The 12,766-nt window shown below is 49.3% G+C and overlaps 3 protein-coding genes across 3 annotated transcripts; 2 read left to right on the forward strand and 1 right to left on the reverse strand.

Moving 5' to 3' along the window:
• Positions 1-45: 45 nt before the first annotated feature.
• On the reverse strand, positions 46-9,453 carry LOC128277294 (protein argonaute-2). The gene is made up of 12 exons (XM_053015738.1): positions 9,435-9,453; positions 5,691-5,765; positions 3,234-3,843; positions 3,050-3,144; positions 2,741-2,963; positions 2,428-2,673; positions 2,182-2,347; positions 1,627-1,966; positions 1,395-1,561; positions 800-1,318; positions 533-702; positions 46-446 (listed from the first exon to the last, which is right to left on the reverse strand). The coding sequence occupies exons 1-12, from the start codon at positions 9,451-9,453 to the stop codon at positions 308-310; spliced, it is 2,769 nt and encodes a 922-aa protein (XP_052871698.1). The 3' UTR covers positions 46-307.
• Positions 9,454-10,282: 829 nt separating this feature from the next.
• LOC128277295 (uncharacterized) lies at positions 10,283-11,736 on the forward strand. The gene is made up of 3 exons (XM_053015739.1): positions 10,283-10,550; positions 11,364-11,491; positions 11,561-11,736. The coding sequence occupies exons 1-3, from the start codon at positions 10,405-10,407 to the stop codon at positions 11,734-11,736; spliced, it is 450 nt and encodes a 149-aa protein (XP_052871699.1). The 5' UTR covers positions 10,283-10,404.
• Positions 11,737-11,784: 48 nt separating this feature from the next.
• On the forward strand, positions 11,785-12,048 carry LOC128277297 (uncharacterized). Its single transcript, XM_053015740.1, has one exon. It carries the CDS (start codon positions 11,785-11,787, stop codon positions 11,971-11,973), a length of 189 nt encoding a protein of 62 aa, XP_052871700.1. The 3' UTR covers positions 11,974-12,048.
• Positions 12,049-12,766: the final 718 nt, after the last annotated feature.

Consider the following 12,766-nt stretch of genomic DNA (forward strand, 5'->3'; position numbering starts at 1 on the left):
AAGTAACTTTTGTTTCGCTCTCAGGGCCCCGTTTGGCTGTGAAAACTAATGTCGAGTCTAATTTACTGCAATCGGCACTGGATGTGAGATACTGCGAACATCGATGATTTTGACACACTAAAGCAAGAGTGTCGGTAAGGAGATCTCTGTACAATTACGTGTCCGTTTGCCCGTGGCCTGTGGCGATGAACCGTATTCATGATCGTTTTGGCGTTTTTTCCTCTTTCTTTTCTTCCATCATGGCAGAAAATTTTGTCATTGTAGTAGTGTGTGCATTCGGATTCGGGTGGCTTGAGATGCAGACGACTTAAGCAAAGTACATAACTTTTTTGGTGTCGGCGTGCACGGTGATGGCACGGGCCATTGCGCCCGGCGTCCGATCCTCGGAGCACCCACTCTGGTGAGATCCTTCGCCTGAATCGTGCTCCTTCTCCACGAGGTGGTACCTGTAAAGCGGTGGGAAGCGTGAAATTAATTAAACTTTGTCTAAAGCGTGACGACCTCCCATTTGCAGGAAGATTCCCAAACATACCTTGCCCGGAATGCTACGAGATGTGCGTAGTATGCTGGGGCTGGAATGGACACCGATCGGGTACAACGGACGTACGTGTGGCACAACTGATACGTTAGACACTGCAGCTCATCCGACTCGAAGTGATTGTCATCCCAGAGGACGTGATAGTGGGACGGGCGACTCGTACCCTGCGCACAAGTAAACAGCAATTCGATCAGGGTTCAAAAGGTGTCCACTGCAGAGGGCTCAACCGTAACCGCAACCAACCGTCGGTAGCGTACGTACCTGAATACCCTGGTGGCTGCAGAGATAAAAGTCGAACTCGGTCGGATGCGTAATGCCAACGTCCACCGTCGTGCCGGCTGGAATGTTGCCCGATTTGCCGCTCTGTTCTTTCTTGTCCGCGCAGAAGAGTCGCGTGTGGTGGCGCTTCTGCACCACAATGAACGTGATACCCGGCTTGTAGTCAGCTTCGAGCTTGATGCACGCCTCGCGGATGGCCGTCAGTTCGTGCTGCAGCACGTGCGGGAATTGACCCTCCGAAACGCCGTCCCGGTAGAGGATGATGCGGTGTGGTTTGAAGCCACCGGTCGATTTGTAGAACATGATCAGCAGCTCCCGCACCATGCTGCTCAGCTCCTGGATAATTTCCTGACGGTGCTGCTGCACTCGCACGGTGGCCGCGTAACGCGACGGATGCGCATCCATCGAACCAACGACCGCCGCTATCGAGGGCTTCTTGTTATCTCCCGCCGGTGGGTGAGTAACGTCCGCTCCGAGGAAGATGACTGGTTCGTCGAATACCTAAAAGCGCGACCATTTGATTGATTGATTTTGCCGGCTGTGACACAATTGTTTCATTCCATTACCATCATCTTACCTTTGGTCTGATCGATGGCACCAGGATCGAATTGATTCCGCCCAGCTTGACGTTGATCTTCAGGCAGAGATTTGAAAGGGTCTGCGGTGACGTTTTGTTCACGTTCTTCGCCTGCACGCACTGCGTCGCCATGCCCAGCACTGTGTCACCGACACGCTTTACTTCGGCTATCGGAAAGCAGTTGGATAAGTACGTTTTCAAAACGGAAACTCTATAATTGGCCGCCACCTACCGTAAACGGGGGTCTTGCCGGGAAGCACTACAACGACGAGCTGGAGATGACCGAAGGTGCTCTTGAGATATCTGAACATCGGCTCCACCTGGTCCGGACCGGTCGCGTACTTGCAGAAGCACGGCTGCCCGATGATCGGCATGCCCGCATCGTTCGAGATCTTCTGCAGCTGCTGCGTAAAGTTGCGGAGCGCGTCCTCGCGCACGGTGCGCTGCGGCGCGAAGCAGGCGATCGCCCACACGCGAATCTCGACGCCGGTAAAAAATTGTTTGCCTCGCATGTCCCAAACCCCTTGGTTTGGTAATGCTAAGCTCACCTTATTCTGTGGACCAGATAGTAACTTGTTTGCTGATTTTAATACGTCTACCAACGGACGCGAGATCGGCGGTAAGTGACATAATAGGTAAACGAGGGACGAAACTGCACCCAAATGCCAATTAAATCTTTTTACAACGAAAGAATAGTTTTCGTTTTGTAATTATTCAGACCGAAAAGAACTGGTCAAGTGAATGCGCTTCGCCCCTCGGTTCCTGCCACACAACTCGGATAACTTACTTGCCCGCTCATGCTGGAAACGCGTCCACCGTACTGAAGCTTCGGCGGGGGCAGCACCCGGCCACGGACCTCCATCATGCTGTTGGAAATTGCCAACCCGAACTCCTGCACGTACGCGTCGTTGTTGAAGTCGGCACGCCGCACCAAGTTGTTGATTTCACGTTCACTAAACACGAATCGATCGCAATGGATCGAAGATTAGTTTACGTGTCTCTCTCTCTTCCGGCGACTGCATCTGCAGCTTACCGATCGGGTGCTGATCGTGCGGTCGCTTTGATCATCGTTGAAGTTTGCATATCGGTCAGCTTCTTGATGCACCGCTGTCCCGCCACAATGTTGCACACCTCAAGCGGCAGGTACGTGTGCTTGTGTTCCTGGCCAACCTGCAGACACGGAAGGTGCGGATAGCGGAGCTTCATCTTGTACTTGTCGAGGAAGTACTTGGCCACCGTACACTCCACCGTCTGACCGTTCTCTAGCTGCAACGGGAAGCTGTCGACCGGGGAGTAATTGGGATTAGCATCGAACCCGAAGACCGAAGACCGAACCAACTACTCACGATTGCATTTGTGCTGGTCGACGCGTAACGTTACAGACGCGATACTTGCGCCGCATCGTTCCGCAGTGCGTGATCTCGATCTTGAGCCCCTTGATTTCCTTGGTAAACTTGACGCGCTGCGAGTCGGTCAGCGGTTTGCGCTGCTCGTTAATGTCTCTGATGTCCAGTACCTCGCACATGAACTCGATGACGGGTTGTGCTTTGTAGAAGGCCGTTGCCGACACTACCAGTGGCGCGCAAAAAAGAGGATAACAAACCCAAGGTTAGTGACACGATAAGAGCGCAGATAATTTCGCCGTTTGCACTTACCGTCAATGTTGAGCATCATTTTCCACTGCGACGGTCGAACGCTCTGATGGAAACCGAACCAAACTTCACGGCCACCACCCAGGGGATGATAATAGCTGAAAACGAACGGACGAAGGACAAAAAGGGAGCGGTAAATTCAGGGCCACCGTTTCCGTTTCTACTAATCAGATACAAGCTCTCTTACCCGTCCGGCGAGCTGAAGAAACTTCTGCCAACGGGCGTGTAGGTCATACTGGGCAGGTGCCGCATCACAACATCGAGCGCCAGGATCGCATCGTACGGTATCTGGCGGGTGCGTCCTTCGAGTGCTTCCTCGAGATTGAACAGCGAAACCTGCGCCACCCACTTGATCGTGACACGAAACACCCGATCCTTTCCCTCGCCGGGAAGCGTCACTTCGAGCTCCAGCCGATCGTTGCCGATCGGAAGCAGATCGCGGGTGTACAGGTTGTTGCGGCCATCGAAGACGGGCTTCAGCGCACCGAACAGCTTGCTGTACGCGTGCACCATCGTCTCGATGATCTCCCGGTTCACTTTGCGCGGGCACTTGTCCGGCTGGATGTTGATGTCGTAGTGGTGAACGAAGCCGCGTGGCATCGTTATCTGGAAGTGGTTGGCCCGCAGCACGATCGGCCGCCCCTCGCGGCCAAGATTTGGCCGGCGGGGACATGTGAAGACTGGTAGGTCTGGCGGGGCCGGTGGTGTGGCCGGGACGACTCCCAGCGCTTGAGCACCCTGCGTACCGGTTGTGGTCGCCACGGTGGTCGGATTAACCGTCGCCCCCGCTGGTGGTGCTGTTTGAGTTTCGTGGTTTCGATCGCGCGCGACAAGGGGATCATAATGTTTCGTTTTTGTACAAAGATCAAAAACAACCAATGGAAGAAAATGACAATTTCCGCAGTTCGCGCAGAAAAAATCCAACACGTTCACAGCCGAGTGTTGCGCGCGTGCAACGTCGAATATTTGGGGATATGATGAAAAAGATGTGGAAAAAATAAAGAAAGAAAAAAGGCCATTAATGTAAATCGAGAGAATAGAGTTCTCTGTGGTTTCTCTCTTTGCTTCGCGGTTTCCTAATCATCCTATTATGGCTGGAATGAGAAGGTGAAAGATGGAACGTGGCAGATTGCGCTCCTCTTCCCCGTGAATGGCGCTGAAAGTAAACCTGAAATGTTTCCCTACGTAATCCCTACACTGCCGGGTGATGCTGCAACCTGGAACTATGTACACAGTTGAGATAGCAGCAGATTACCAAAAAAGCTGCCACTTTATGCTCCTGGCTATGCGGTAAGTTCCGAACGGGAAGTGTTAACTACCAATCCTGCCAATTACATCGTATTCTGTCAATCTGAAGTCGCTTTTACTGCCATTAAGCGCCAATTATCTTTAAAACAAATTTCAATTTACTTTTCATCATTTATTAACACATCCTTCCTAGCTTTGGTCCCTCTATCGATATGCGTAATGAAAGAGTTGTGGAATAACACAACGATGGATAATCCATTCGAAACGATAAAATTTATCAAACAATGTAACGAAAATTCAGAACATACGGAAAACGAAAAGAAATGGGGTTCAAATGAACAATGAAGCAATCGGAAAACGTATAGTTAGTCGACGAGCTGAGTGTGCAGAACGAACCGTCACGATGCCATATATTCTGTTCAACCAGTTTTCCCTGCCATACACGCATGTAAGTGATACAGAAGCGAATAATGCACAGAGAAATTTAGTAAACATTAACATGATTAACGTAATTATGCTGTTAGTTACGAACGGTTAGCCCCCAATCATACGATCAAAAGGACTGTATATTTACAAAAGTGATTGATTTGATTGAGTTAATAGTTATTCCACTGACATTGACATCACATTAGAAAACAGGTAAAGCCTATTCAAAATACTTCGCAAGGCACCGACGCAAAACAGCAGACAAAAAAAATTCTTAAAGCCACAGAGAAAAGTCACTGAGTGGCTCTCTCTCTCTCTCTCGATCCTCTCGATCGATCGTTTGGTTTCGTTGCACGACAACAGAACAAAAAAGGGTTCACAAAAATAAAACGTGAGACATGAGACAAGAAAAACAAACTAACCCGGCGCCGTCGGCCGGGAAAAGAAGCCACGTTTCTCTCCTCTTTTGTACACAACCAAATAATACACAAAACCAAAAGCAAAAGACGGTTTTTGTGAGCAAAATCCTGCTTCGTTCTGGGCAACAACTAACATGGTTTCCGACGGGGCGTTTTGTTTCGTAAGGCACTTTGTAGTGTGATCAAAACTTTGCAATTTTGAAGTTGAATTTCGATTTCTTGTTTTCTGGCATTTTCGAATTTATCGATTCATAAATTAGTGATTTCCTCGATCTCGTTTTTTGTGTTATTCTGCTTTCAATGGCTCTTCTTTGGTTTGCTTACGTTGCTGCTAGAGAGTTTAATTTTTGGCAGTTCGAATTGGTACAATTTCTGTTTCGCTATCTTTTAGAAACTTGTTCCTATCAAACCTACGAAATCGAAATGGGTCGCGGTTCGCTGATCTGGGAATACTATTATTACGCCAATCGATCGATGTTGTGCTGATTGTGTGATAATTTATGAACAATAGATTCGAAAATTTGTCAAACAAAGTAAAGCAGGTATTTTACGTGAGAGTGTATCGAAGCTGGTCTGCGACTGAGACGGACTTGGAGGCCTTGGCGGCGAAGAAGTCCATGGTGATTCTAAAAATAAAGAGAAGAAAAAAAAGAACGGAAAAACGATATTTTCTTTGCGCCACAATTATGCACCAACACCGAGAAATCAAATTGGATTCACACAACACAACAATAAAACGGAAAACCATACGACAAGCGAAACAAAAGGAAAATCCCAACACTGGGGACAACACACTGGGTTGGTAGGAGGAATAATCCATCCATCCGGTGGGAAAGCGTTGGGATACTGAAGTTTTGGGGGAACAAAACAAAGTTTTTTGGGCAAGGATAGGGCGAGGGTCATATAACTACAAATAACTACAATTTTCCGAACTCGTTCCACTTGCGCCGTTGACCTGAAACTCGAAGATAATACTATTAAGCGATCTGGCAGCGATTTACTGAGCACATTAAACATGTTACGCGTTCGTTTGTTAGCAAATGTACACGTTAATGTTGGGGTAAAGCATCCGCTCGGCGCTTGTAATCTAGTGGAGTTCGTACATTATGCACTATCCGTCGAACTATTTGCATAAATATTTACGAACAAACCGATGACGCACTTGCCCTTGCCAATACCTCCCCTCGTATCGTCGCGAAAATGTATTATGACTAATACCGGTAGTGCATGGCGGCGTATGCTAGCGAATTAGTCATTTAGCGGTACAAGTGCACTTAGTACGAAGGGAACGCATTCTGCAATGTTCTGACGTAGTCCGATCGTTAATCTTATTATACAAAATTTACTTACAAAAGGACGACGACGTCGCCCAATTAATTTTATTAATCAGTTATTGATACCGTCGTCGATTGCCCCAAATAACGGTGTGTACAAGGTGTCAACAAGAAGTGATGACGTCGAAAACATGACAGATACGCCTTGCGACAACATTCCACATCCGTGAAAACGTGTATTTCGTTGAGTCATGCTAAACATCATAACTTGCTCCGCCAAACAATCACGCACACAGCCACATCCTCTCAACTCCATGCGCGACATACAAAACCAAGTTCCAATCCCGAAGATGCTGAAAGTTGGTGTAATCGAAGTAATCTGCGCGTCTATTTCGGTGCGAAATATGGGACCCATATTTAAAGGAATTGCGCCGAAACGCGAAAACCTTGAAAAGCGCCACATAAAACCATGGCAACTGGGCGCCCCCACACCAGGCAGACACATGCCACGAAACGCAACAGATGTGATGTTATAATATGCTGTACACGCTCTTCTCGTGTACCCACAATCGACAACGGGTCAGTGAATTCCCGCTGGTCCCACATTCCACCATCGTCACGCGCAAAAGGCTCGAGAAAGGTGAAGCCCAATTCTGCAGCGGCAACATAACTATCGGAGCTAAACTGCTGGCTCTCTCGGTCCGTTTTGTCTTCGAGGAAAATTCCTTCCGAAGAGCAGTAACCCTCCCCGCGCGCGGACGTCTGGGTGAGCCACCCATTTCTTTGCTCAATCTACCAACAAACCATTTCTCTTCTAACACGGCCGCGGCGACCACAGTCGTCTAGCTGTGGTCCCACCACCGCACAAGATAGATGTCGATGACCTACAAAAACACGGTATCAACGGAGAGAAACAGAGAGAGAGAGAGAGCACGAAGCATTAGGCACCGCAAGAGAGGACCGCTAGAAAACCAATACAAAATCGAGCATTCCGCTTCCCGCCACCCCAGAGGAGACACGGTAGAAGAAGGAAAACAAAGAGCGCGCGGATCAAGAGAAACGCAATATAGCGAGTATAGGAGGTTCGTAGGAACAAGGAAGTATCGGGGCACAAATGGTGTATATTGTAAACGATGAGAAACTGTTAAAACATCGCCTACTGCGGTGCCTGTCGGAGGGGCTGCGGGAGTCAAATGTCATCGCGCAACTTCGTTCCGACGGTGGCAGCAGGTGTGCGACGTTTTCGGACGTATTTGGAGCGCCGATCCGCGCGGGGGGTGGAGTCGCTGTTGCCGACGTTGAAAAAAATCCGAAATTAGGTTACGACGTGCGACGATTGTGACGACGTTCCGCCTTTTTTTTGTTTAACGCCACCATATCAAACCATTCGACTTTCAGCAGGTTCAGGCGAAGCAACAATGCCAAAAGCCGCATTCGTGCTTAGTAAACACATAGGTCCGATTCTCGTTGATGCTTTTCAACATTCAAATAGCAACAAAGTATGCCGCCATTTGTAAACTGTTACAGCTTAGACACCTGTGTTCCAGGGGTGTTGGTGAAAAGTGCTGGTTGCACATAAAGTTAAATTGGGATTTCAAGGTACTGCAATTGAATGAAACTGCACATGGGTGCATTGTTTCGCTCCAGCATAACACGAACTGATGTTCAAAAATCAATTGGCCATCATTGCCCAGGAAGTGCAAAGTCATTTTCATCGTGAGTTGCTCACAAATAAAAGCAACCATTAAAGGTTGTTTCTCCAGAAACTACAGTTCGGCGAATGGCGCGAAATAGTACCAGCGCCATTAGCCAGTCGTCGTCGGTGAGAAGATGAAAAGGTTGTTGACATTTTTCGGCGAAAGGCAATCCGGCACCGAAACAAAACCATCAACATAAAAAAGAAACAAAAAGAACACAACTGCCTTCCTTCGTTCGCTGGTGGTGTGCTTGTGTCAAAGCGGCGCCATCGGTCGTGTGTCTGTGTAGTGGTCCGTTACCCCCAGCAGAGCGCGAGCGAGCTCGCTTTTTCGTAGTAGTAGTAAGTGTAGTAGCGCGCGCGTATGCACAGTGCATTCGATGTTTTCTTCACCGCCGTATCCTTCAATAATGAATTTCACGCGCGCACAAACACACACATACACTATCATGCAACATAGCAGCCGTCTGCATGCTCTCGCTTGTGCAAAGCACGCAACTTCATCGGAAATCCCATCATCATTATAAGTAACAGGCAGTCCTTTCGTAGAACAATTCACCACCAGCAAACGAAGCAAGTGACACTTTTTGGCGTTAATAATTCATCACAACCTCGGGCCGGCTGACAAGTGTGCGCCTTTTGTTTTCAATTTCCCACACCTTTGCGTTGCCAAATCACAAATTCTGATCGAAAATTGCTCCATCTCTACCCTTTTCACTCACACACATGCACACACAGCAAACAATAAAACCACATCACGTTTGCACACACAGCCACACAAAACTCGCGCACCACCCCAGAAGAGCGAACCCTCGCTGCTGGCGGAGCACAAGAAAGCACCATTAAGGCACACACACACACACAAGTAGGCGATGAAAAACGTCGAAGCGCAACTAATCTTTCTGAGAAACGTGTGAAGAAACAAGCTTTCTTCACAGAGAATCGCCCTCTCGATGTGCTATCACGCACTAGATTTCCTATCACCTCGTCTTTCTTCCTCTTGGTCTTCTTCTTGGTTGCACTTGGTCGCCCCATTCGTGTGCACCCAATTCGTTCTTGTGCACTACGCATTGGAGCGGGACCGCGGAAGAGGTCACAGGTGGCGGAGAGCACCGCGACGACCACTGTCGTCACACATTACTCCGCCGTGGTCGTTACTCTCGTTCCTAATAACCACATGCCAGCGACGACACACCGCGCACAATATGACGACGAGGACGACGAAGGCTGTCGAAGGCTGCTTTGCGCTGTTGCTGCTGGCGAGGCTTTCGGAGCGCCTTTTTGCGGTTGACTCGACCAAACGTTTCCCCGACACCATTACTTACGTTGTCCTACAGGATACATGATGTTGAGGCCGTGTGGTTGTTCTGATCGCACTCGCTACTGCTACTCTGCCTCTTGCGCTGCTGCTGCTGCCTCGTTACTGTACCCCAATTAGACCGCACACTTTTTTTCTGTAGGCAACGATGGTTGGCTCTCACACACGAGACGGTGACGGAACGACGGCCAACAACCGATTTTGTCCGCTGCCACCCGCGCCACCACCAGCAGACGCACTCGGCCCACTTGCTCTACGGTGCCCTGCGGTCGATCCTGCACGTAGCGCGTCCTTCTGCACTGCTGGTAAGGTATAACTTTTGTTTTTTCACTCTTCGCCAACTGTGCGGATCTCGCAAACGCAGCGCGCGACTCGTCACAGCTCCTAACCCAGAGACTATGGTCACCAGCCACAGTCAAGATGGCCTCGGTGCGGCAGAACTTACGCACACCACTACGCCGGGCTCGGTGGTTGATGGAATGGAACGGGCGCGTATAGCTGTTCTCGGTCATCTCGCACACTGAATTGCATCGAGCAGACGCTGGCGCACTCAACCCGACACAATAAACTGCAACCATAAGTGGCTAATAATGTTCCGTTTCCACAGGACACTTTTTTATCGTTGGTTTTATTTGTGATTGTAATCAAGATCGGTGCGGTGCATTATTTTACTTTCCCGCGCGGCAATAACACATTTACTAGAACCGAACCGAAGTACTAGATTCACGCGGAACGGCTTCTCACTCACACGTGTACGATGCACAAAGTACGCAGCCAGCTGTCAATTGCTGGCGAAGCAAACACTCAGCCTTTCGGGGGACCGCTCCCGTCAAACGTCACACGGGTTGCAAACGTGAGGCAGAGTGCACACAACATAGCACCGGACCGGGTGGCTTGTTATGAAACAAGCTGGACAAAGCGCTCCAAAGATTGTAAAACATATTCAACACAGCAAGCAGAGCGAATAAGGGAAGGAAATGTCCATCAAAGTCGGTGGAGCATTCCGGCGGTCGGGAGGCGTCGTGTCCGCCATCGGAAAGCAGCTGAAACTGGTGAACCTCAAGGCGGTCCAACGGGTAACCGTTTCGTTCGATCCGTTCCATGACAGCGCCGTACCGACAAGGTAAGCGGGATGTTGGGAATGCGCACCACCAGTGACCGGCGGGGTGAAAAAGCAAACCCCTCACGCTTCACACAAATGGACCCACCGTTTGGGGCGCATGCGCGCGTCAGAAATAGAGAATTTCGACATGCTTTTGAGCACCGAAAGCGCACACTGCTGCGTGTCCGAGCAGGAACCATCATCCATTTCGAAGTGTTCTGTTATCGGGTTTGGCCGTCAAGTTGGAACACAAATTGGGCCCCAAAATAGACCGTTTTGCAGGTCTCCTCGAATCATCGATCTCGATCTGTTCAGGTATGGTTTGCCGTTGGACGTAGGACGGAACGGTGTTCGGAAAATTGTGCAAAATTTGGAGTGGAAGTATTTTTAGGATGTGAGGAAATTAAGGGCAGCACGGCAGGGTGCACGCCTAATCGGCGGCACGAATCCATATGACAGCAGGCAGCAGTCTCGGCAGCTAGTAGCTTACCATTGAATGATTTTCCCATTATTACTCCGTTCAGTTGGATGTGGTGTGTTGCCATATCAGAGTACGCCAGAGAGAGCTGCTGCGTTGTCCCCGGAGTTAGTTCGCGTTCCGTTGACATGCTTCTCAATCATGCGTCGCCTGAAACCACCACAAAAGAGAGAGAAAGAGAGAGAGAGAGACGTTGAATATTACACACATAAAACGGCTAACCCATCGCACTGGAGAGGACCCGAATCCGCCTCGTTGACCGAAGAGAAAACAACATAAACATGTTCGAGAACGTTCTTCTCGTTGGCCACCAACCTGTAATGTTTTGTGTTTTGCTTTTTTCCACACGATTGCAGGGAATTTTTGCACCACCTTTCGGCGCCCAAAATCTCACAAACCAACCCAACCTGTCTACTCAAAACGGAAGTACTCTGTGACCGGCGACCCCCTTCGATAGTGTTTCAACTGATACCAACGGTACAAGGTAATGAGGTGCGCGCCGGCAAACAATATTATGGATACTAATACCTTTTCTTGCTTTCATTATGGGCAGCCGAGGCGAAGCTGAAAAAGATCGAACTGAAGAGCGAAAATTTGACGACACTCGAGTTGCTGAAGCTATGCAATAAGCACGTCAGTGCGCTCGCACCGAAAGAGGATACCTCGGCCGCCGTGAAGACCAAGTCGGAAAAGAAGGCAGGAGCGGGTGGCGGCGGCAAGCGGCGATAGGGCAACCGGGCGCACGAGTGCACACACGCAAGCGACAAAACGGAGGCGATGACACACAAGAAGCTGGGAAAGGGTGGCCACATGGCCATCATCGAGAACTGGTACCACCAGATACCGGCCTTTACCGACGTGTTCACCGAGGAAAGCTTCTACATGTTTGCGGTTTGTTTCGTCCTCGCTACGATCGCCGTCGTGCTGGTGCTGTCGCGGTTCATCACCCTCAAGCCGGTGGATTAGTCTTTCTTTCTTTAAATAAGTATGCAGTGCAAACGCCGAACGGGGAAAGGATGCGAATAATAAGAGAAACGTGAGCCCCCCGAAAAACCCTGTTTCTGTGTTTTTATGCGTTACCCCCACTGCCGAAACCTGTCGATTAGACGTGAGTCTCCCAGTCCCAGGTAATCGGCAAACGAAACTCGTATCTTAGTTCCTTATCGGGGGTGCGATAAGGGAGCAACCACCCATGCAGCAAAAAAGGGACACATTTAGCGCACAGCCACAGTTTTCCCTGAAAATGGTGCAACAAAATGGTACCTGGGCATCACATCTTACCTGACACCTGCGTCGGTGGCTGGAGACTATCGATTGATTTCTATTGATTAAACTTTTCATTGTTTTTCCTTCCTTTGGTTCAATTTCCCAACACACACACACGCTCCCGGTTCACGAATACGGTTAGGCAGAGGCCCTGTTGTCCAGTGTTCGAATGTTTCTAGTTTTCACTTTCTCAGCACACTCGATGATGCTTTTTCCGATTTTCCTACTCCCACCAGGCTAGGTGTCCGGCAGGACTGGTTTTTCGGCAAGTGTGTACAAAAAGCATAACTAATGGTGCGTCAGAGTTGTAACTTTACCTTTTTCCGACCCGACCAATATCACAACACGACGACGGCGATGGCGGAATCGCACACCACAATCGCACGCTACACGGTTGCTGCGATTGTGCTGCAAAATTACGAATATTTTTCCACCATCCAAAAGAATGTGGCTGTGGTGAATCCAGTGGCCACAATGGTTTTTAAAACTTTAC

Source organism: Anopheles cruzii, chromosome 2, assembly GCF_943734635.1.
Source record: "Anopheles cruzii chromosome 2, idAnoCruzAS_RS32_06, whole genome shotgun sequence".
NCBI lineage: Eukaryota > Metazoa > Arthropoda > Insecta > Diptera > Culicidae > Anopheles > Anopheles cruzii.

What these genes read in the sequence shown, in the direction of transcription:
- LOC128277294 (XM_053015738.1), bottom strand. An exon ending in GCACGATCAGCACCCGATCG is followed by an intron (nt 2,348 to 2,427) that starts GTAAGCTGCAGA and finishes ATTCGTGTTTAG; the next exon opens with TGAACGTGAAATCAACAACT. An exon ending in CGGCAAGACCCCCGTTTACG is followed by an intron (nt 1,562 to 1,626) that starts GTAGGTGGCGGC and finishes GCTTTCCGATAG; the next exon opens with CCGAAGTAAAGCGTGTCGGT.
- LOC128277295 (XM_053015739.1), top strand. Translation starts at nt 10,405, where the DNA reads ATGTCCATCAAAGTCGGTGGAGCATTCCGGCGGTCGGGAGGCGTCGTG. An exon ending in GACAGCGCCGTACCGACAAG is followed by an intron (nt 10,551 to 11,363) that starts GTAAGCGGGATG and finishes ACACGATTGCAG; the next exon opens with GGAATTTTTGCACCACCTTT. An exon ending in ACTGATACCAACGGTACAAG is followed by an intron (nt 11,492 to 11,560) that starts GTAATGAGGTGC and finishes CATTATGGGCAG; the next exon opens with CCGAGGCGAAGCTGAAAAAG.
- LOC128277297 (XM_053015740.1), top strand. Translation starts at nt 11,785, where the DNA reads ATGACACACAAGAAGCTGGGAAAGGGTGGCCACATGGCCATCATCGAG.